Source organism: Porites lutea, chromosome 10 (genome assembly GCF_958299795.1).
Source record: "Porites lutea chromosome 10, jaPorLute2.1, whole genome shotgun sequence".
Taxonomy (NCBI): Eukaryota; Metazoa; Cnidaria; class Anthozoa; order Scleractinia; family Poritidae; genus Porites; species Porites lutea.
Genome location: NC_133210.1, coordinates 2,329,647 through 2,354,729, shown reverse-complemented (window position 1 = coordinate 2,354,729; position 25,083 = coordinate 2,329,647). Strand labels below are relative to the sequence as shown.

The window sequence follows — 25,083 nt, the reverse complement described above, 5'->3', positions numbered from 1 at the left end:
TTCGCCGTGACAATGGTGCAACCTTTAAGACAAGCCCAAGAAAAAACTACAGCAGGTTGACACTAATGACTCACGTTGTATAAAAATTTATTACTAATAGATTTAAGGTGTTGAATACTCCGGTCGCACTCTCGAAAATACAAATAAAAGTTATTGGTCTATATTATTTACGCATTTTTTTTTTCTCCATGCAAAGTTAATCATAAGAATAGCAGATTTTAGTTGTTTTTAATAGTTCAATCTTGCATACATGTAAGAAAAATAAAGTGTCAGCTGCCAAGTTCGAGATCTTGTATTTCCTTTATGAGCGATGCCTCAGATGATATCTTTTCAAGCTGAAAAAAGGAAACAAAAGTGTCTTTTTTTTAAGGATTAAATCACACCACGCAGATCTTACTATTGCTTATAAGCCCTGGGTTTATACATCTTCTAAGTGGATTTGGGAGGAGGGGCTTATACCCGAGGGGGCTTATTCCCCAGGGGGCGTATAACCGGGATAGAAAAAGTGCTTAGAAACAAGCTATGGCAGTGCTGATCAAGATACGTTTTGTGTTTTAAAATGTCATAATAAATCGAATTACGAGAGGAGGGTGGAGAGGGGGGGGGTTAAACATCGGAGCTAGAGGGCGGCTTTTATCCAGGGGGTATTATTTGGATGTATTTTTTGTTTCCAGGTAGATGGGCTTATAACTGAGGGGAGGGGGACATATCAGCGGCAGTTTTCGCTATTTAATTGTTTAATATTACCAAACCATCGTGCTACATAGAATTGACGTCCGTTTCTGAATTTGACGCAACAGATGAGATACAACTTCTTTATGTTGTGGGCGAATGAAAGAAAAGACAGCTAGTATGAGAACGTAAGGTCATTTAGCAACAAATTTCCGTAGCCGGCAAACAGGCTCACTTAGTTAGGGAAATTTTTGGAGCGCGAGATCACTTTTCCTCGCCCCATTCTTCACCCCGAACTCGCACAGGTAAGCCTGCTCGCGGGTTATGAGCTCTGTGAGATAAACTGCGGACGGTCCAAAACTATTTACAACATAAGGATCAAAGTGGCAATCTGACCTGATTTTTTTCCAGTGTCTTCCCTGATCTCTGTTGTTCCTTCAAGTCTTCAATTTGTCGCAATTTCTAAAGGGAAAGATAAGGATATATTGCAAATGTTACATAAATTATCAAACTTCAGTCAGCGCTAGCAAACCAAAGAAATATTGATACTTCAATACAACGCGCATTTACAAACAACAACAAAGTGATAAGAGCTTGGGGAAAAAGGTAAATTGTGTCCAGTCAACTATCCCCTCAAGAACACCCTTAAAAGACGAATAACGCCCTGTCGTTGTCAATGTTCAGTCCTTTCTCTTGGCTTTCTACAAGGCGGACACTCGCTTGTTCTAGGCTCTCAAGTAGTGGGAACGAGCGAAAAGACCTAAGAGAAAGTGGACAGCCCAGGACTTTCTCCCTTCCTCTTTCTTTCATTTTCCCCGCGCTCGGTTTTCTTTTCACTTGTTCCGACTAACTGAGAGCCTGCAATAATGAGGGCTCTTTGGGGCACTCTAGAGGAGGCTCGCGCCCCAAAACTCACCTGAGCGCCCCTTGTCACCCTGATTTAAGGATGTCCGCCGTCGAAAGAATTGATTGTACGCCGCCAAAGTGATCTAATGTCCGTATAAAACAGGGTCGTTACTAAGGGCCGGGGGGGGGGGGGGGGGGCAGGGATTTCCCCGGCTACTATAAGCATGACCCGTAGATATTCTCATACTGAACAAAAGAAAAACAGAACCCAAAGAACTTCCTAGCCGTTTAATTCCATGCGCATTAACTACGTATACCTTGCAACTTGAAATATAAGTGATAGCCCGTCGTTATGGAAAAATACTTGGTTTATACTTGAGAATTGCGCACTTTCTTTGATTTTCCGTAGACCACATGTAAAAAACAACACTTTTAAAATGAATACCTTCTTCAAATTTTTAAGTTTCTTTTCTTTCTCCGGTGGAAGAGTTGTGCTAGTCACTACGGATGAGGGGGGAGGTGTGGGTAGAGTTGGACTCGAAGCCTAAAAACAAAAAACAAAAACATAATGATAGTGCTCAGTGAGGTAAGTACGGAGGGGCAGTTAACATTCATTTAAGGACGTACAGAGATAGGTACGGTAAGGAAGGCCCACAATGACATGGCTGGAACTCGCCCCGTTTTAGCCTGGGTAGGTGGCGGATTTTTGGTGGGATTTTATTTTGCCGTCCTCGGTTCAGCTTACGCGCGGCTGAATCTCTTACCTTACGAACCAGAAAAGGAAAACACACCGCAAAACCGCCAACCACAGTGTTTTCCCGTAATTTGCAAATAAAGCAAACTGCTCTTCTTGGTTTGCAACCACTTGACAAAGCGGTCATGTTGGGGGTCAATACAATCGAATTTTTTCTCGAAGAATTTACATAAAAGTAGAGTTTAGTTCCCAGAGGAGGAGAAATGATTTTGTTCTTGACCACCAACATGGCCGCCGTGACGTCACGAGCAAACCAGCCTATGGCGTACATTTTTTCCAAACAGAGCGCGCTCTCATTGGTTACTTCGAGGTCACAGGACATCTAACAATGAAACTGCTTCCCGCCAACAGCTTCTGAGCGGGCAACATTGCAAAATAATAAATGACGTCACAGGGCAACAAAGTAATGTGTTACCCACAAATGTTTTAAAACCTCTCGCTGAGAAAATTTTGCACACGTAGAAGTTCCTCTTTGTGGGTATTAAAACAAATCACTTAATAACTGGGTCCTTAGGCAAAGTAGTAAACTTTAATTCTCGGGAACAAAATGAACTATTTTCCTTGAGCGTCAGATATTTCCAGAAAGTCGCACGTAAAAAGTAAAGAGTATAACCTCTTCAGAAGTTTCTTGTTCCTGTTTTGCTCTTGCTTTTGCCTCCCTCTTTTTCTTGTTCTTAGCTGCAGATTTGGACATTTCCTGTCCCTCTTTGGGTTTCATATTTTCAGCAGGTTCATATTCGCGCTGAAATAAAAAGCGTAGATTAAAACCTTTCACGCCTACGAGGGTAAAAAGCAATATGAAATAAGTACTGAGATTGTATTTCGGCCATGTCAAGTGATCCAGAGCAGTAAAGCATTACAACGAAAGTAAAGTAGAGATATCTCACCAATTTAACGGGTGGGGCAGTTCCTCTAAGACTTGGTGGTCGGTAAACCGCTTTAGCTGCAAATGAAAAGACACAACATCGGTTTTACCCAAAAATGTGAACGGTACGAAGTCTCACAAGTCATTATCCAACTGTACAGGTAACAGCAAAAATGTAACTTGTGATATTTATTTTGGAGAAGTCTCAAGAGCAAGGTCGGGTAAAACGATTTTTGGGGTTCACAACATATTCAATAAGAGGTGAAAAGACGTTCTTTAAAAAATTCACAACCGGGCAGATTTCTACTTTGGCGATTCAATTCAGTTGCAGCAGACAGGGTCATTACTGTTACATGGGTACTTATCAGAGGAGATTCTGGTGATCCAGTATGGTATTTGGAGACCAGACAATTCGAAGGAGAGACACTCAAAAAACAGTCGCTCCTAGAAACGTATAGTATCAGTTCATCAGTAGGAAGCCTGTTGCAGGCGTGCAGATAGTTAGGACGGCGCAAAGAAAAACGAGCAAGAAGTGGCGTGGGGGGGGGGGGGTGGGGGTGGGGGTAGGGAGAAAGGGCTCCTCCTCTCTTCTGCACCCCTCTTCCTTTCTTTTTTTTTTCCCTGCTCTCCATTTCCCGTCTCTCTTTGAATATCAGTAGGATGACTAAAATACGTGGAATTCCACTGTTAGATTCAGTCCAGTTTCAAGTTCGCTATGACCGCTGAATTAAAGAAGTGAAGACGCATTTTCTACAGGCTTAACCTCCATCTGAAATAATATATTCACAAAATTCTAAGAGAAAAAGACCTGTTTATTACTCTGTCTATTGTGTATACTGTATTCAAATTTCAAACACTTACTTGCCGGAATTTCTGAACATTTTACTTTATGTCGAGGCTAACCCTGTATGAATGTGTCGTTAATGTTTGTATTCAGCGGTAATTTTTAATTCGTAACTGGACTATTGATTAGAAGTTCGAATTTTATTTCCAATGACTGCAGTTAACTTCTCCTTAACAAAGCACCAACACCAGTCATACTTACCTTTCTCTTGTTCCTGTTTTGTTATGGACGGGGCGGCCTGGTAACTGATAACTGGTTCCTTGAATATATCGCCTTGAACCGGTTGCCACTTAACCTAATAAACAAGAAAACTCCAGTCACTTCATTGGCCTCATAGTAATCTAGTAACCTTAGTTTAACAGATTTCACAATATTTTCTGCGTAAAAGATGGTATCTGAAAAAAACTCTTTTTTAACAAACCTACCTCCCAGAGTTCACCCACACTCTTTTCATGTAATAGCTTCCCCGTGTAATGCCAAATTTTATACCTACAAGGAAAATGAAACACAAGATGTATTAATAACAAAGCCACTAGCCTAAGGAAAAAGCGGACATTTCGCCACGCCCAACCTGTTTCCCCGCGAAATGACGCCAGACAAACAAACGCAGAAAATGCCGTTTGTAAGGAGGAGGGAACTTAGATCCTGGTGGAGTGGTCACCCATTCAGCTGCTAGAGCACTCAGCCTAATACAATACAAGCTTACAAAGGGTACAACTTTTTTAGTAAGCACATCATTAAAGATCATGCACGAGTAGCTATGATGTTAGCGTTTTTGAAAATACACGTGGACGGGTCTTAAGCATGATTAAAACCAATATGGCCCGCCGCACGCCTTACTCACCCATTTCCTTCCTTAAGCCTTGGAGAGGTTGTTGCTGTCAAAATGTGTTCACCATCTGGAGACCACTCAAGTGATGTTGAGTCACTTGCCTGTTGAGCGAGTCAAGATATATCAGTTAAATTTTACAAAATTTATAATGCAAAATTTAAGTTTTACCAAAAAACAGAAAATTCTACGACATCGCAACATGGATCTGAATTAAAATTTTTCAGTTCCAAAAAAAAAGTGTTTCGTTTCGCTGTAATTTGTTTGTTTTTGTTTTTGTTTTGTCTTTGTTTGTTTTTTGACAAATTCAAGTATATTACCTGGGGTTTACTTATTAACTTGAAATCCTTTCTACTCCAGAGCTCCTGTAAAAGTGAGTAAAAAACTCTTAATTAATCTTTGGCTATGTTCCCATTATACCGGATAGCATTTGCGTCGGCAAGAAAACCATACCCGGATAGATAGATAGGGCTTCTGTTCACGCATAAGAACGGGTTATTTTGGCGCGATTTCTGTAACGGGGCGAAGCTACGCCGCACCGATCTCTAAAGTGAAGAGTCACATATCGGATCGGTGTTCACTGGATAGCTTTTCGTGTCGGCACGAGCTATGCAAGCTATGCGGTACAGTGTGTAGACTGCAAAACATGCAGTCTGTTTTTTTTCTCAAAATCAGTAAAGAAATCGGTAAAGGGAGGCGTAAGAGCCTTACGCGCGAGAAGCGCGCGAGCCTCACACGCCCGTGGGGCGTGTTAGGCGGGAGGAAAAAAAACCGATACGTATTTTTAGCGTCTCTTCCCAGTCTCGCTCTCTGTTTTCAGCCTCATTCCAGACCTTTTGTTTGACTGCTCGCGCGTACTTGAATACGCAAAAAACGGACTATTTTGCAGTCTATACAGTGTGAGCCGGGATATTGTAACCAGGATAAATATTGTAACAAGAACAACAATAATTGATAAATAATATCATACTAGATGTATTGTTAAAAGTGAACACTTCATTGACATTAATTTTGGCAAGTTAGCTTTTAGTGGATTTACAAAATTTTATAAATTACGATCAGTCTGTCGTTTTTCCCAATCCATCGAGCCTGCCATCGAGCCAAACGCGCGTGACTGCAGGCGCGAGACGGGGAGTAGTTTAGCCTCCTCCGCAGACGTTCTTTTGGCTCGTCACGGAACGCGTGACGAACCCCTAAGAACGTCTGCGTGGGAGGCCAGGAGTAGTTCTACTTTTTGCAACAAAATCTGTACATGCTGTTCGTTCTACCGGCTTAAGGCAAACTTGTTTTGCAGCAAGTGACATCACACCCACGTGTGCCACGTGTGGAGTGACTCCCGCTTAAATCCAATCACTATTCAAGCAAATTGCAACAACCTGATATGTTGCATGCAAGTCAGGAGTAGCCTGCGAAAACATCCGTTTCTCCTCGCTCTTCGCCGCTGGGGAGGTTTCGCGCTACCAATCAGCACTTCTGACCGGATTCCGGACAGATTTTACGCCATCAATTTCTGTCGCTGAGTCCCAGACGTTCCTCCTCGCGAAGAAGAGCGAGGAGAAACGGATGTTTTCGCAAGCTAAGTCAGGAGTGATTAGTGGGTGGTAAAATGCACAACATCCTTTTTAACCGGTTGCAGGAATGTTGCAAAACAAGTTGCACGTTTCTGTTACTCATGTTACCGTTGCTTTAAGCTTCTGGGATAGGCGTAGAAGATCATCAGAAATCACCTACATCGGTACATGTATAAGGTGGCGAGCATAGAAACTATTTTCAATAGCAAAACGACTTTAATAAAACAGGAAAGATAAAGTACAAATAACAATGTTTCAAAGAACATCATCCTCTTACCAGTTGGCCTCTAAGATTTCCAAATCCAGCCAAACAAATAAGTACCAATAGTTAAGGATAAAGATAATGACTCTGATCCCCAAGAATATAGTTATTATACTGGTTTTTGAATTAAGATGATGTGAACTGCAGAAATACAAAACTAAATAAAATTATGAACATTGAAGAAGACAACACAATTTAAGCAATTGCAAATTAATCCCACAAAAAAATTTCAAGGCTTCAATGGGATTCAAGCTCATGGCCCCTGCATTAGCCCTTCAAGCTCATGGCCCCTCCATTAGCCCTGCAATACTCTACCAACTAAGCTATGGAGACCTATTTAAAATGCTCTATTTTGTTTTATCCTCTGATCAGATGAAGGTTGTCTGTCAAACAAAGTGACAGCAACACAAAAACAACATTATTATAATAATTTACCTTCTCTCTTTGCAAGAAAAGATCCTTTTGCACCTCTGCTCTTCGATATGTCACTTTTGAAAGGCTCTGAAAGGCAGGGGACTATGGCCTTTTGCCTGGAGAAATCACTGCTTACAGGGTAGTGACATAATTATGTACTTTGCATTTATTCTGAGAGCATTTCTTTACAAAAAAGGATATTATTTCCATGTGGATTAAAGAAGATGTCATTCCTTGGTCCAGTCCCAAAGTCAAACAGTGGATTGCATTTAAGATCAAATAGTGTAGCCTTTGCTGGCATGACTGGTCAAACATTGTCAAGGATGATATATCAGACATTGGAACTAAGGAACATAATTACAGATTCACCAGTAGCTGAAAATGAAACTTGAACAGAGTAACAGTTCACGTAAACATAGCTAATGAAAAAAACTATGTTTCTTAGCCTCCATATTATGGCGGTTAAGGTTTTGTGGGGTGCACTGCTGAGGGGTGAAGCCACAAAGCCCTCGCCCACCTTGGCTTTTTTGCGCGCCCGATCAAAAGCACCATCCTACGCAAGCTATTTGTCTCCCAGTATAATTTTCTAAGAAACTACCTAACTACCCCTCCCCTCACCCAACATTTTGACCTAAGTGAGAAGTTGGTGTTGACGTTTGGTTAAAGGAAGGGTAAGTGAAGTGTCAACAATGGGTTAAGGGAGGAGGAAGTGAAGCATTAACATTGGGTTAAGGGAGGCATAGGTGAAGTGTTAACATTGGGATAAGGGAGGGGTACATTGTAGGTCAAGCATTAACATTGGGTTGAGGGAGGAGTAGATGGAATGTTAACATTGGTTTAAGGTAGGGGTAGGTCAAGCATTAACATTGGGTTAGGGGAGGGGTACATGTAGCTACATTGAACCTAGAATTTTATTCTTATTGTCCGACATAGTAGTATTGAAAAGTTCTCTACTTACACAGTTACATTATTTTTCCACTAAACTAAGACATTGCTAGCCTTTGTTCCATTCATTGAACAAAAGGATACAACCATAAACCACACAGAATTCTTTGGAGTTTGGACTCCACTGGACAGCGTAGACTGGGCCTCTCTTACCTTTGAAAACAAGAAAAACACATTCAACAAACACATGCACAGTGGAAGTCTACCTTAATGTGACAGTTTTTGGAAATATTAAGCCAAACCAACAGCTTTGAGCAAAAACTCCTTCTTTGACAGAAATATAACGTTTTAGTTGAATGAAAAAAAAATTAAATCAAGTTTAGTAAAGTGCAAAGTATTAAGTTAATGTTGCTCCTAACTACAACCTTAAACAAGTAACCAATCACAAGAAGAGGTCAACTGGCAAACATCTGACCAAAATAATAATGCACTTGATGAAGGTCCAGTTTAATCAATTTTGGATTTCTTAACCCATAACTGATTTTTGTCATTACCTTCCTGCTTAAGTGAATTGATAAATAGGTGGACATGGGTGAGTGTATTCCTGAATGGGATTGTTGCTGACAGTGACAGATGTTTCATCAGCCTGTGTGGTTTTCATCTTCAGAGAGAAAGTGAGTTGTATTGCCACCTAATTTATTAACCAATTGATTTGGTTGATAACCAGAGTTTATCACCATCAACTGACATGATAGAACTCGCTTTGTCTCTGAAGATGACTACCACACAGGTTGTCAAAAACGTCAGTCACTGTCAACAACATTCCTATTCAGGAATACACTCATCCAGCAAATCATGCTCCACCTATGACTCCTGGGTTCAAACATTTCACTGATTTGATAGAGTAAGGAGATATTCAGTGTCAGTCACTCTCCATATCTTACCTAGCTGTACCATGCTGCTCTCACCAGATGTACTTATGAACTGTAATGTTTGTTCACCATAATATGATGCTCCTGTCTTGTCAACATCAGTTATCGCCATAACAAGGACAGCCGCACCTGAAAACAAGACAAATAAATTTTACAAGCATTTGTATCATGTAAAGCCTGCAAATAGAGTAAACTTTCTTACAATATCTGGCTGCAATCCAAACATTTTTTAAGGAGCTATGCTTAATAGAGGCATCCATTTGATAAGGTTCTTTTTACAAAAAATACAACTGTTTAGGATGCACTCACAGTTGTGTATGCTTCATTCAGGTTTTACTGAACTGTTAGTTTAGCGGGACAACTTATATTTTAAACACTACTACTGTAAAGTTTGACTGTAATAGTATTGTGTACTTGGCAATTTTGCAGAGCCATAGAGAGGCATTCTCATGTTTATAAATTACCTTTCTTGTTCCACATCATTTTTACTCTGTCAGCTTTGAAGAAACTCTTGTTGGCAAGGACAGAAGCAGGGCTGTCAAAATTGGGGTGTCTAAACAGACGTACATATGATGGAGCACCCTAAATGTCAAATTACAACAAATTCAGCAACTACATGTATTTAACCCTTTAAGCCCCAATATCCACATACAAATTCTCCAAACTGATCTCTATACATTTCCTTAAAGAATGAGTTGAGAGAATTTGATAAAAGATCAAAGTATTTTCTCTTAGGTGAGCATTTAATTAATTCTCATAACCTCATCTCATGATCATGTATGGATATCGTTAGGAGAGAATTGCTGTTGGTCACTATTTGGACTTAAAGGGTTAAAGGCTGCATGGGTACTGTACATTTTTGATGTGTTTCAGCTCACTCAGTTGTAGGGAGACAGTTAAAAAAAACACTTTGTTACTGGTAGATTATCTTAAAGTTTTGTCTTGGATATAGAGGATATTACATGGCCACGTGGAGATACGAAATTTCTCTTCTTGTGTAATTTCGTATCTCCAAGCGGCCATGTAATGTTCTATTTATTATATAAACACCAATGAAATACCAAACCATTTCACTGAAACAGTTTTATCCTGCGAAAGGCGCGATTTATTATGTAGCCATAGCATCGGTGATGTTTTCACACGTGGAAATAACATGTTACTTTCACATGTGAAGATATCATTTTTTCGCGCGAAAGCTCACCTGGTATTTCATTGGTGTTTATATAATAAAAAGGTTTTTTTGTAAGAAAAGTTTATGAAGTAACAAAAACTGCAGTTTTTTCAAAGATATGTGTGGATAGCAGGCATCTTCTTGTAATTTTACACAGGTGCACTTGAAGGTACAAACTTCCACAGTGCCTACTACTGTTTCTTATTAATTTGATTGTAAAGTATCATAATGAAAGTACATAAATGTAGATGGTGCTTAAATGTACTGTAATTATTCATGCTTTAACTTAGACTGAAAGAGCACTGAATGCGATACTCACTTTCACACCAGGAACGTAGGCAGCCACAGTAAATGGAGGGGGACCTGGGGACAACTCAAACTCTGAAACACCTTGAAGCCTTAGTTTGGTGGCAATTGAGGCTAGCAGGAAAGAAAAAGGAAAAAAGTTATAATGTGAAAAGTTTGTGCTGCAAAATGATAGTCTCGACTTGTTATTTCTTATAAAAGCAAGAGGCATTCTAGGCTTGTTTTTAAATGTCCAGATATTTTTTGCATTATTTCCAGACTTAATTTGAATTTTCCAGACTTCTTCTAAAATTAGCTTTGAAGAATTGGTTTGAGAAAAAAGATTGTCTAAAACTTTGAATGGTTATCAATGCTTAACATTAATAAACGTACATGCACCTACATGGTTACTTTTGTTCTTACATGTAGGTGTTTTTATCAGTTTTAAAAGTGAACAAATAAACATTTTAACACCTACTGAAATCTGCATCATGGAAGCAGTGTACTTCATTGGTGACAGAACGAGCGCACACTGACTCATCATCACTCCACCTGGGCTCCCTGGATATTATTAAAAAATACATGAATCATTAAATTAATGGGTGTGGAACAAAAATGAATAGTAACAGCTATCAGTACTTTTGTACCCTGTTTCACTCTGTTTTAGGCTGATCAAGGTTGTACTTTTTTTGCAACTGCTTAGCTTGCATACAAAAATGCAGTGATCTTTCTCTTTTTCTCTTTTTTGAATATTTCTTACCCAGTTTAATTTTTATGAAATTAAACATATTCACATTCATGACTTCTCATCATCCATAGGTATATAATATACAAACTTAGTAAGTGAATAGCTCTTGACATACTTGACTTGATAGCACAATGGCAAAAGCACTGCACCAGTTTTGCAGATGCCATGGGTTCAAAACTCGTTGAAGCCTGTATTTTTTAGGCTTCATTTTTGAAAATACCTTTTTTTATAAAGTTGTGTTCATAACTAAGATGGTCAATTATATTCTTGTGTTAATGATATCAAATCTCACATATTCACTTTCATAACTGTTTCACATTAGTCTTGAAGTATATCAACTACATACACCATTGTATAGTCCTGTGACCCCATGTCAGAAGGAATATCATTCCCCCCGGAATGGTTGGTCAGTTTATCTCCCAACTGTTGATTAAAACAACACTGAGAGGGGAGCACAAAATACATTAGGTGCTGTGCTGGTTCCTCATTCAGAGTCGAGTCAAAATCCACCTTAGTTTCATAAACTGGTAGTCAATAAATATTAGCACTTGGATTTTTCCTTGCACCCTTTATTAAAATTATTCATCAAAGTAGTCTTGAAGTGAAACTGCTGCCAACCCCCCTTTTGAAGGCCCAAGCAAACTTCAAATTGTGGTCTGCTACTACAGATTTTACAGTTTATTGCCAAGTCATTAAATTGATATGGAACATTGTACTATGGGGCTGAGTAATTAATGATTTGTTATACCAACCATGTATCCTTTTTCTTTTGACAAAATCCAGTGACTAGTCTTGCTGATTGAAGATGCCAGATTTCAAGATTGTTTGTTCCAGCCGGTTGATTTGGGGTCACTGATTTCACAAAAAGAGAGCACAAGTAGATTTTAACTGCATTTTGTAATTACAGTGCTGTACAAAGAGATGAGAACTATCTATTGTCTTTCAGTTAAAAGAATTCCAGCAAGTTCCAGTCTCCAAATCCTTAACTTTAACCAACAGCATTGCAATTTTACAAAGGGTGAGTAGTTTGTGGATTTTAGGAAATTTGGTAAATTTTCTTGTGGTATTATAGTTTCTTTTATAGTGTTTTTACATGTTTTTATGTGGTGTTACAGTTTTGACCCTGCCACCTCCTTTAAAACAATGCTGCAGGACAATATTCAAATACAATTACCTCATTAATGATCTAACCTGCATATTGTTCCCATATCGACAGATGAGTGCCTTTTGGTGAAAATGCCAAGCAAAGAGATTTTTCTTTTAGGATACTGCAAACTAGATTGAACTTGGAAGTTTCCACCACTATCACACTGTGGAATAATTATTTATATAACACATCAATCAGGAAATACAGAAAGACACTGCGTCTAACTTGATCAGCTGACAAATACATCCTTAATGATACTTGGTCCCTTGTTCAAATACTCCTAGTTTAAACAACAAGGTATAACATGAAACTTGAAATACAATGGAACCTCACGGATCTAGCTCGAACCTTAAGATAACATAAACCTTTATTTAAAGAGCTGCATTAGCTTTTGTGTGAAAATGTGCTTTAATTGCACTGACAGGGAGATGCCAAAATGGCAAGTAAAGTAGAAAATTGACAGACTTATTACAACTTTGGTAAAATTGGCAACCAGCTTTAGACTTAAGTGATCATGAACACGAGAAAAGTGAGCATCAACATGACAAAGAACTGCGAAAAATTCCAACTAATGACAAAAATCATCAGACTTTGATTTTTCGCAATTTTCTCAACTGGCTTTCAAAAAATTGCCAACCTTGTGATTTTTGCGATTTTTCGCAAACACATGAAAAATCCCAATTTTTGCAGCTGCGAGCAAACCTGGACTTAAGCACAATCCTGTAAGCAATAACTAAGCGATGTCAGTGACTGATAATAATTATGATGTTACAATGTTTTGTTTTTATGCATTGATTGATTGATTGATTGATTGATTGATTAATTCAGTGTGTTGTAATCATTGAATTACTGACAGTACTGCTAAGAGCACTCATATGCTACGCCAAAAGTGACAAAATATCAAAGATGCAACTTTATAATTCAAATCCACCAAATTACTATCAAGATCGATAAAATTAACATCAATTTGCTTTTTGAATGTGTCAAGATTGTAGAATTTAATTTCAATTCGCGCGTGTTTCATGTCATGTATCAAGGGACACGTTTTGTAAATCAAGATGCATGTTTTTGAAATCAAGAAGGGAGACGACAATTTTTGATCAGTTTTGTTTCCGAGAGGGACTGAAACCGAGCACACAGGTTGGAATTCAAGGTTTAAAAGTGTTGACGGGCCTGCACGACTCCTGCAGTTCGCAAATAGATTGGTCTTAAAACCTTTATAGTTTAGCTCTTACTTGAGTGTATTTTAGGGATTTTCCTTTGCGATATGAAATGAGGGAAGGTTCCTTAAAGATGTTTCTGAGATATGGTTGGTCCTGTATAACGTGCCATTTCCCCATGAGTATGTTCTTGAGGTTGGGCAACGCAGGGTGGTATTGCGCTACAAAGTTCTAGTGCTTTCTTTCTGTCTGCGAGAATGACCTCTGAGAGATGTTTTTCTACAGTTGTTGCTGGGTAATCTCCATTCTTGAGGCGTGTTGAAAAATTCCTCATGTTCTCTTCAAAAGTGATGAAGCCTTTTGTGACGCCTGGTGGGTGACACGAATACAACTGATTCGTGTATTGGAATGTTTCTGTTGGCTTGAAGTGTGTTCGCACTTCAAGGATAGAATCCTTGTTGAATCTGAAACCTTCGTACCTTTCGTGTCCAAGAATGTAGTCTCTGTTTCTGATATTTCAGCCGTGTGTGAATTTGATTGTAGGATGGAAGTTGTTTGCTTGTAGAAGGAATTCTTCTATTTCGTTTCCGGTCAGTGTAAAACGTAGACTGCGGACTGCGGACTGCAGACTGCGGACCAGGGGTAAAATGCAGACTGAGTGTAAAATGCAGACTGCAGACTGAGAGTAAAACGCAGGCTGGGTGCAAAATGCAGAATAAAGACTGTAGACGTTTTTAAACATTTGTGCTCCTTCTTCTCCAAATCGGTGAAATAGCTAGCCGGTATCAGTTACACACTTCGCTTCCTAGTCGAAGTGCATTGCACATTCGCCTGAAGTTTCAATGAACATCTGAACAGCTTAAGTCTGCGTACCTTGATTTGCAATACTTTCATAGAAGGTCATCCAAATTTCCTGCAGAACATCTTTATTTGTTGTTGGAATGATTTACTCCCTTTTGTATCGCCATAATTCTTCCTGTACAGTATTTTGGGTCAGCAGCTTTCATTTAAGCGTAAACATCGTGGTGTTCCAGTTCAGGGTCCCTGGTCACGTATATCGAAAACTTCGCATCTAAAGTTGAAGCGTGAAGTCTCTCGGACAGGAAAAAGGTTCAAGATTGCGATTACCGTAAAATTCCGAAAATAAGCCCCTCCATGTATAAGCTCCTCCAAATATAAGTCCCCCAAACCGGTGACGCAAAAAAACCCTCTGTTAAATCGCCCCTCCAAATATAAGCCCCCTGGGGGCTTGTACTTGGAAAATTGCCCTCAAATACAAAGTAAAACAACACAAAAACGGTAAATTTACTTCCAACTATAAGGCTAGCCCAATCGATTTGTAAACGTAAATTTTCCTCCGTAGATAAGCCCCTCCGAATATAAGCCCCTCAAAAAGGGCCTTTGAAAAATATAAGCCCCGGGGCTTGTTTTCGGAATTTTACCGTATGTTTTCGGGTCGTCGACGCCGTTCCAGAGAAGAAAGGAATGGATTTGTGAAAGCAGGTGTCGTCAAGTAAGTGTTCGTTTACATGTATTTGCGGGAATTTTTTGCCCTTAAACCCTTCCACGACTACAGTTTATGCTCGGTCTGCATTTTACTCTAGCCTGCGTTTTACTCTTAGTCTGCAGTCTGCATTTTACACTCAGTCTGCATTTTACCCCTGGTCCGCAGTCTGCAGTCCGCAGTCCGCAGTCTGCGTTTTACACTGACCGATTTCGTTTTCTGCTTGTGTCCCATGCTGATATGACGTCATCGATAAACCTTTTCCAAAAGATGGGCTTAATGCTCCTCTGTCTGAGTATTTCTTTTTCTATTTTGGCCATGAAGATGTTAGCAAAGGCTTCGGCCATTTTCGTGACCATGGCTGTTCCATGGGTTTGAAGATAATCTTTCTCGTTAAATTGGAACGAGCTTTCTAGTAGTATCAGACTAAGCATTTCGCTTAAAAACCTGGTAGGGACTGGAGGATTTCCTTGGTGAAATTCTTCGTATGCAAGGCATACAGTGGTAGTACCCTCTCGTTGTGGTTTTTTTTTCGTATAGGCTTGTGACTTTCATTGAAACATGTATGGCACTTTTAGGCAGTTTAATCCTCTCGATGAAGTAAATAATTTAAAGTCTGTCGTATCTTTAAGATACGAAGCTTGTAGTTGTGCTATTGGCTGAATAAGGTGGTCAACAAATGCTGAGATCCGTTCTGTAGGTCCGGAACACCCTGCGATATAATAGGTTCGTTAGTGTGTAAAACACGGGGATTCGCAGAGGATCGGGCGTAAGGAAGAGCCATTTAGCCGTCGTAATATCAGTGTGGCCTTCTGAGAGCAGTGTTTTAATAAGTTGTTGAGCTTTTTTGGTTGTAGTTTCAACCATTGGTTTGTCTCGATGTCGGTAGTTACTTAAATCATCAAGCAGGACCTGACCTTCCTTTAGTTTGTCCTGTCTGCTCATCAGTACGGTGGTGTTTACCTTTATTAGATTTCTTAAGAATAATGCTTTTGTTGCGCGATAACTCTTTGAGAGCTTGGCGCTCTCCCGTAGATATATTATCTTTTGGCTTGTCAAATTCAATACTTGCGAGCTCTAATTTTACCTCCTCTAGGAAGGTCTCCAGAGCTACAGATAGCTGGACTGGTGGTTTCCAGTCCGACTTCACGTGGAAAGGATGAGGTTCGTTTTCTTTCCCGTGAAAAATATATTGTAGTCGCATTCGTCTCGCAGATTGATTGAAATCCGCGAGAAGCCGGCGCCTGATAAGATTTTCTTTTGTCACGGGTGTAGGAATAAACTTTAGACCACGCGATAGTAGAGTAATTTGCTTATCTGTCAGTTGTTCATTTGACAGGTTTTTGATATACTGTTTGCGTGACTCAACGGCGCGCTTTTTGTCTTTGATTTTTCTCCGCTCTTTTCTTTTGCGGTTTTTGGCCGCTTTGTTATCTCTGCGGTTTGCTTTCCCTTTTCCCCTTACTTCTAAGGAGTCTGATAAGAGACAAGAGTAAGATTCACTTTGTTTATTCGCATACACTGTTCTAACAATACATCGACTTCGCTAAAACATGAAGTAGGCCTTGCTGAAAGCACTGGGGTGGATTGGGACAGCTTCTGTCGCGAAGTTTGCGAAATCACTCTACTGGAAAACAGTGACAAACTCGGCGGAAAAGGAAAAGTCGTACAGATCGACGAAAGTAAATTTGGCAAGAGGAAATACCACCGAGGTCATCACGTCGAAGGCCAGTGGGTCTTTGGGGGAATCGAGGAAGACAGCAGGAAATGTTTCCTGGTGGCAGTGGAAAAACGGGACGAACAAACACTACTGCCCATCATCCAAAAATGGATTGAACCTGGAACTATTATTGTTTCTGATTGCTGGAAAGCGTACTCGAAACTTGAGACACATGGTTATGAACACCGAACAGTTAATCACTCAGTAGAATTTGTGAACAAAGACGGTCACCATACCAATAAAATTGAAGGTCATTGGAGGCATGCAAAGTGTAAACTACCTAAGTTTGGCGTTCGAAAGCATCTTTTCTCAACATATTTGGCGGAATTTATTTGGAGGTACATGCACCGCGATGAAGACTTGTTTAGTGTATTTTTGAATGATGTAAAGAAAGTGTATGCCACCAGTACAACAAAGCGTTAACTTTTCAAAGCATGTTACAAAATATTCCAATAAGTGTGCAAGGAATATTCGTGTCTCGCTCAGGTGCGTTTGACTCACGCATCTTGGATGTATCAGACACTATGAGCGTCGTGAACATTATATATACCCGGAGTTGCTGTTATTAAAAATAATGTTTTGAAATAGATTTTATGATGTAACTAAGGCAAAGGAAATTGAATATATTTGTTGTTCATACGATTTGTGCACTCTGTTATTTGCGACTGAGTAAAAGAGAGGAGCAAGTGTAGCGTGTTTGTTTCGGCTCATGGATGAAAGAACGAGTTATGTTCACGTGTAGCGCGCTAGTTTTAGCTCATGCATAAAAGAACGAAGGTAGGGATTATTCATGTGTAGCGCGAGCAAATGAATAAGCAAGGTATACAGTTTAGTGGTTCGAGGACTCGGAGGCTCCTCGGTCGGCCTAACTATTTATAGAACGAGTATGGAATGTAATTTACGTACTCGACAGCTTGGTGGACAAGAACGGGAATAGACACATTTACTGAAATTGTCTTTCGCGCAACACACTTTAAGAACGTGTAATACATAAGTACAAAAGTTTTACTTCACTCATCAAGTTCATGTCACGTTTATTTTGCTTTTATTTCACTCATCAAGTTCAATTAACGTGTATTTTGCGATCATACATGTATGTAAATTATGTCGACTGCGGGACTGCGGTAGCAAGGATCAACAAGGTCAACACCAACGCGCACGATGCAAGCGGCATATTTCGTGATGTTTATATACAGATATTAGGTAAAGTATGTCGACTGCGGGACTGCGGTAGCAGGATTTGATGAATGATATTTCAGTGGCCGGGTATTCTGAAGTTTAGCCTTCCTTCCTTCGCCATGTCTAACGCGGTAGGACGGGAATGGGCAAGAATGGGTGGGATTCTTCATGGGGCAGTCCATGGAGCATGGCAGAGTTTTCGGTTTCAGTCCCCCTCGGAAACAGAACTGATCAAAAATTGTCGTCTCCCTTCTTGAATTAAAAAACATACATCTTGATTTAGAATACGTGTCTCTTGATACATGACATGAAACACGCGCGAATTGAAATTAAATTCTAAAATCTTGACACATTCAAAAAGCAAATTGATGTTAATTTTATCGATCTTGATAGTGAATTGGTGGATTTGAATTATAAAGTTGCATCTTTGATATTTTGTCACTTTTGGCGTAGCATAGCACTCAATTATAACTGATATTAGCATTCACCCACATGCAAATAAGAAATGATCAATCAGAATGTGCATTACTTCAGTTATGATTTTGATAGTATTGTTATTAATTATCATTATCGTTATTATTGTTAATATTGTCCTAGCTATATGTGTCATAAGAAGCAAAAAGTATGCAAATTACCGTTCACCATTACACCAAGCAAACAAAGATCCATCGGAGCTAAAAGCCATCACTCTGCATCGCGGATGATCATCACTGAAAAATTGTATTAGTGAAACTTAATCATAAACAATAATTATTATTGTCACAACTATAAGAACATGTCATACAAAAAATAAATCCCAGGCAGATGACATATACTGATCATGAACTGCTTAACTGCTGCTTACATGTATGTGTGGACCCTGATGTGACTCTTGTGGCATGGAAAAGAAACCACACTGCTTTTTGCTTAGTCGGGACATAAACCCTGCTAGTGGTCAACCTCAATCATGTGCGCACTGAATGTAATTTTATGTGTGTCTGTTGCTGTACAACGTTCAGATCAACTTTCAAGCTGCCCTCTCTACATATTTTTATTTAACGTCGATTTCCCTACAGTAGGTTGATTCTCAAAAGATGGAGCTGACGGTGATTGTGATATGCGTGATGGTGATTATAGTGACGGACTTTAAAATGCGGTATCACTTAGTCCTGGGAATCTGAACGCAAGATTTTTAAAGAAACCGTAATATGAACGCTTTAACACGCTTTAGCAGTAATTAAACTTAACGCAGCGTTATGGGATTGGCACAGAATCACAAGTGATATGGTCACAAACCTTCCAAATCCGTCGTGTTTTTTGAACGAATGGGGGCCGTGAATCATTGATATCCCCTCCGATCCTCGAACTGTAGTAAGACATAAAAGAAAACGTGTTCAAAGTTAACGCTCTGCAACTGACAAAAGGGTATCTAAGGATAAAATCTACTAAAAAATTAAGTAAAATGTCTTTACCAGCAACCGTGGGTGATAAAGCCGCCATTTTGGTACAAGAACGAGTAAAAACTGGACACGAATTCGGTGTGTCGATTCAAAACGAGGCTATTGGAGCCCAGTTTCTCGTGTGAGTCACGCGATAAGTAAAGGAAGTAGGTATGTGGCAAGCTGAAATGAAAAACAATCTTATTTCAAAAGAAAGATAATGGAGGCTTGTGGATTAGGTATTTTATGTTGCTTAAGACGGTATCATCAACCCAGAACCCCACAGCCAAAAGAGGTCTCCCAAGTCCAGCTAGATACCGGCCAAATGGGTCAGTGAGCAAATTACAACCTGAATTAGTTTGTGTATTTTTCACGCTTAACTTATTCATCGCTTCAATAATTTCATACATGTATGTCGGTGTTTACCTGGATGAGAGAGACCCCTTTATATTTCAGGAAATGAGGTCGTTATTGTGAAATCTGGGAAGAGGATCTGCGGATCAGGAGCTGCTTTGGCGAATGCAGCTATCGTTCAAAATAAATGCTACTTTGAAATGAAGATACAATCTGGAGGTAAGCATTAATTGTAAAGAATGATAACAGGGTTTAATTCCTAACTCTTTCTGTCGAGTTTGTACTGTATATGTAAGTATTATGTTGATGAGAAAAAGTTTTATGAGTGGTTTATCACTGACTATTTACACTGAATCAAAAGATTTGAGTAGAAAACAAAGAAACTGTCACTGAATTCCACTTGGCAAGTACCCTTTCACTTAGTTACTATGCAGCTATTCGTCCCCTAAGCCAATGCTATTACACTAACTTCTCACTTAAGACAGATTACTGGTTTGGGGGAGGGGTAGGTGGGCAAATGCCAGAATATTATACAGTTAAACCTCCATCAAACAGCCACCCCAAGGGTACCGGCAAGTTGCCATTTAATGAAGGTTGGCCACCCAATAGAGGTTTGTCATAAATTAGCATAGCAAGAATATTACTTTATTTAGCGACAAACAGTGGCATTACTGGACCACAATCATTCAACACCTTCTATCTCGGACTGTACGTGTATTTCCCTCATCATATTTTTAAAATAAAGCCAAACTAAGGCCTGGTTCAGACGCCGTACTTTTCATGAGCCGAACCTAATACATTAAATTAAGTACATGAAAAGTTTGGCATCTGAATCAATTAGGAACGCCTGTTTCAATTTGGAACAGCTCAGCCATTCTTTTCACCTAACCCGGCTGAGAATTTTGCCTTTGGATCGACTTTGGAACGCCTTTGATTCAGACGCCGAACTTTTCACGTACCGAACCAAATGCAGAAATTCTTATAATGTATTTTGTAAGCAGTTTGACCGAAACGCGCATTTTTCGCCTCCTGAACTTAGTTCGGCTGGAGTTAAGATAAACGTCTGAATCACTTGAGCTGGTCTAAATAATTTGGGTCGGCCTTAATTTGAATTAGGTTCGGCTCATGAAAAGTTTGGCATCTGACCCAGGCCTAACTGTATCAAATGCTTGATTGCGGCTTAATAGACGTGACGATACCAGGAGAACTCTCATCAGGATAACCAAAAGGTGGCCGCAGCCTCTTGTTGGAGGTGGCCTCATTTACAATGATTTCAATTTTCCGCATTTTTTTGAGACATTGATTACTGGCTGACTGATTAGGTGACCCTTTATTGGAGGTTCAACTGCAGACATGTGACTTGACTTACTGTACTCACCCACCCTCTCTGGCTGTTCACTTGACAGGCGCATGGGGGGTAGGACTAGCCACAAAAAAATGTGACTTGAACAAGATACCTTTAGGGAACAATTCTGAGAGCTGGGTTTTAAGATCTGATGGTACTGTTGCACACAATGGAATTGTGCGACACAGGCTCAGAGAAGTGCCAGAGGAAGGAGATATGATAGTAAGTGATCTTCCTAATTGACTGTGCCAGTTACATTAATTGTACATGTACCTTTTTGGCGCATTTGACATTATGACATGCGTACCAAATTGTTGGAGAATCTAATATACAGAAACATTCCCATTCAGATATATGCAGGGAATTTATGTTGTGGTTCAATTTTGTCCTTGGTTTAAATTTTATTTTCCTTTGTTTTTGGGTCTGGTAATAGATGATAATGGGTTTGAAACAAAGGAAAATAAAATTTGAACCAAGGATAAAATTGAACCACAACATATTCTTGTCAAATCTGGATCCTCCCCCTTAAAAACCATCTTAGAAGGGTACAGAGGGGGAGATTAGAGACCACATTATAGTGTTTATATATGCATGTCAAAGGAACACTGGTTTTAAGGCTGTCACTAACAGCCTAACATGATTTCTGGCTGAACCTAAAATCTTCCTAGGGGTTCATTTTCCACCCTACTAATTGCCCTTTCCTGACAACTAGAAATTGTGGTGACAACCTTGCTGAAATGGTGAATACCTTATTATAGGAAATTAACGCGAATCATTAAAATTTGTGTTAATTTAAGCCGCGTTAATTTTGTTGAGCATTAATTTCCGTGACGTTAATTAAGTGCAGCGTTAATTTCCGCGCTCTTAATTTCCAGTATTTTAACCCCAAGTTTGGAACCTGTCCAGACAATCTTGACACCTAAAAAACATTAACTACAAGCTTTCTCTCTTTCCATTTACCCTTTATTTTTCATCTTTCACAAAAGCTAAGGCGAATGTTTACAATATTTCGAGTTCATCTTCATCATTGTCGCTGTCAGAAGTGATGTCAGTATCTTCTCCTTTGATTTCGGCCACCCACTGTGTCTTAATCGCGTTAATTTCCTTTATTATGAAATTCTACCTCCTCTTTCGTGTTAATTTTCTTTATTGGAAAGTCGTTTTCCATTAAATTCGCGTTAATTTAAGTCGCGTTATTTTCCAATACTTTAATTTCATGGAGCGTTAATTCCCTATAATAAGGTAATGATCTGATGACAATAGGCCACTTGCACCAAGAGGTCATGTGACCAATGCTTCCTTTAAACAATGAGTTGGAATCTTGCTGATGCCAAAAATTGACAGACCACATAAAACTTACCTTTCACCCAAAATTTGAGAGGAAATGCATTTAAGGGAGACATTTTATGGCACTTTGATTTTTCAACAAAGTAGAATGATTTGTATTGGCCACCATGTTGGAGGGCTAGAGTTTGCCCTCCAACATGGCGGCCAAAACTGCTTTTTGGTTATATCTTGTTAAACATTTGATAGTTACGCTCAGATGTGCTGGAAACATTATCATGTCATCTTTTCAACATTTCCCTTGAAGTTTAAGTGCAAAATTTGAGTTCAGAACGATGTAATTCAAAATTTTAAAAATCATATTTTTGGTGAAGTGACCAGCGGCGAACTTACTCATTTCAAGAAAATGGTGCAGGTTCAAAAAACCAAATCACTATTATAGTGTTTAAGATATGACCAGCTACTAATCGTTTTTCGAAGGCAAAATCATAACTTTAATTTTCATAAAAACGGTGTCACGTGACCTCCTAGTGCAAATGACCTATAGGAATTTGCTTCTGCTATGTGAAAAAATTATGATCAAACTCTTATCTTTTTGTTTTGTTTCTAGGCCTGCACCTATGACCATGTTGAACTGAATTTCTACCTCAATGGAAAACACTTGCATTGTCCTTTGACAGGAATGAAGGGAACAGTTTACCCAGTTTTTTATGGTTGGTAGAATTCCAATTTGAGGATAAATAAATCTTTCAATGTCTTGTATTTCCTCAGGCCTACACTCCCATGTGAAAAGTATGGGGAAATGTATGTCAGAAACTAAAAAAAAATTGAAGTTAAAGGAGAGCAATCTGGGTATGGCTCAGTCTCCTAGGAAAGACCTATAACAAACAGCCACTTATGCCATTCTGTGTGCATCCATTTGTTGATTTAATAGTCCTAACTATAACTCTATATGCCTTTCTCTTCCTCACATATCATGAGTTATACTCAAAATAATCATTTGGGATTTGATTTTGTGACTGTGACAATAGATGGATCGAAAGGCACCAATGACATGTTGAGTCTTCATAGCCAACAACATCACAGGTTACTGACGGATGACCATAACATTGTGACTTAATTGACCAATCAGGTCAATAACCAGAGTTTAATACCATCAACTAATGTGATACAACTCACTTTGACTCTGAAGATGATTACTGCAAAGGTTGTCTAAACGTCAGTCACCAACATCAACAGTCTTATTCAAGACTTAAGATCATGCCAAAGCTACTTATGGATTGATTTTTTTTCTTTCAGTTGATGATGGATCAATCATTGATGTTAATTTCACAGATTTTGTCTATCATGCTCCCGAAGGATTTCAGAAGATTATGTTTGAGAAAAATCTTTTATGATCAATATTGTGAAAATTAGGATTTTTTAATAATTAATATTATATATTAATATTATTAGTAATGGTAACAGGGCTGAGTGGAGTCCAATTCGGTCTGTTATCATACAAGTGATTAACAAAGTCGGACGAACCCGTAACGGGAGTCCGATTTGTTCAGTCACAAGTATGATTACAGGCTTAATTGGACGACACGAAGTCCTGTTACCAATTAATCATTACTTTAACAAAATTTGTGATACATAGGCTATTTTTTAAATCAAAACACAAGAAATTCAAAATTTTGTTTTGCTAGCAGAGAAAAAAAAAGCCATTTAAGCACGCGCCTGATGGCATGTATTGTCCAATTACTTAGGCATGACATGTACTGTCCTATTAAACTGTCCAAGTAAGGCTGAAATCACTGCAGTTGATAGCCAATCAGATTTGACAATTTTGTTATAGTTATGATGATATAGTGAAATCTCCTTATTATGAATGTTCCCATTATTAGAGAGGTTAAGCATCATGCTTACGTCAAATGGAAAATGCGAATTTGTACCATGTGACCAAGTTTCCCCTTTACTTGTTGTTTACTGTTCATTATTTCTACCATTTTTTCTATTCTGAGAAATTTTCAACTTGAATTTGCCATTTGCCATTTGCCATATATGTGAAGCTTAATCTCTCTATTATTTTTTTACTCCTACAAACCATGATTTCCGACAACAGTGTAGGTGTTCATACTAAAAGATGTTACATCTATAAATGATTGAATTAGTTTGTAATACTTTGGGACCCCAAAAAAGCCACTGTATTGACTTAAGGAACCAGGAAACATGCAAATTTATTCCCTTTAGATTATTCATAATCAATGAATTTTTGCGGTACTAGAGCAGTATAATGTTAGAGAATGTGTAACTTAAGGGTGGATCTAATTGATCTTATTCTACAATAGATTATCACTGAAAGATTGTTGCAAATCACTTTGTCACCAGTGGAATGCAACATTTGTACATAAATAAGAAATAGTGGTGACCAATGGTAGGCTCAAGCGACCAATTTCAATATATTAAAATTATACTTATCTCCAAGGCTTGGGGGAATAAAACAAAAGAAAAGTAGTATTCATTGAATGTAGTATTCATTCAAGTGCGAATTTTAATATATAGAAACTGGTCTATTACCAGCCACTGTTCGAGAAAATGAGCCTACATTCCTCCCCATTTAAGAGTCTCTCTTTGAAAAAGATCAAAGACCAGACTCGAAATAAAGGTGGAAATGGAGCCTTAGACAATAAATAACTATAATTTTTAAAAAAATAATCATATAACCTATTGTTAAATGGTATTATCATGTGTTATAAATCCATACTTAACTAGAAGATTCTGTATGAAATCCTCTAGCCGTTTCTTAAAACAAAAAATTGTGACAATATGAAACAGGAATGAGGAATAATTTGGTTTCAATAAAGACTACGATATAGGTGACTCAGAAAGCGAAATTTTGGAAACCAATTAAC

The 25,083-nt window shown here is 38.8% G+C and overlaps 2 protein-coding genes across 3 annotated transcripts; one reads left to right on the top strand and one right to left on the bottom strand.

Annotated features, from left to right (window-relative positions):
- Positions 1-70: 70 nt before the first annotated feature.
- On the bottom strand, positions 71-19,137 carry LOC140951307 (eukaryotic translation initiation factor 2A-like). 2 transcript variants are annotated; one of them, XM_073400558.1, is made up of 20 exons: positions 19,064-19,131; positions 18,424-18,498; positions 12,270-12,388; positions 11,831-11,930; positions 10,809-10,891; positions 10,365-10,465; positions 9,339-9,456; positions 8,887-9,003; positions 8,087-8,155; positions 7,259-7,360; positions 6,659-6,699; positions 5,131-5,175; positions 4,826-4,914; positions 4,407-4,470; positions 4,183-4,276; positions 3,160-3,215; positions 2,886-3,014; positions 1,964-2,062; positions 1,069-1,134; positions 71-335 (listed from the first exon to the last, which is right to left on the bottom strand). In XM_073400558.1, exons 1-20 carry the CDS (start codon positions 19,108-19,110, stop codon positions 270-272), a joined length of 1,680 nt encoding a protein of 559 aa, XP_073256659.1. In that variant the 5' UTR covers positions 19,111-19,131; the 3' UTR covers positions 71-269. The 2 variants fall into 2 exon arrangements, with proteins under 2 accessions (XP_073256659.1, XP_073256660.1); XM_073400559.1 differs by lacking the exon at positions 12,270-12,388 and having other exon boundaries at positions 19,064-19,137.
- A 203-nt stretch (positions 19,138-19,340) lies between these two features.
- On the top strand, positions 19,341-25,051 carry LOC140951308 (SPRY domain-containing protein 7-like). Its single transcript, XM_073400560.1, has 5 exons — positions 19,341-19,535; positions 19,663-19,779; positions 20,967-21,127; positions 22,800-22,902; positions 23,489-25,051. Exons 1-5 carry the CDS (start codon positions 19,427-19,429, stop codon positions 23,584-23,586), a joined length of 588 nt encoding a protein of 195 aa, XP_073256661.1. The 5' UTR covers positions 19,341-19,426; the 3' UTR covers positions 23,587-25,051.
- Positions 25,052-25,083: the final 32 nt, after the last annotated feature.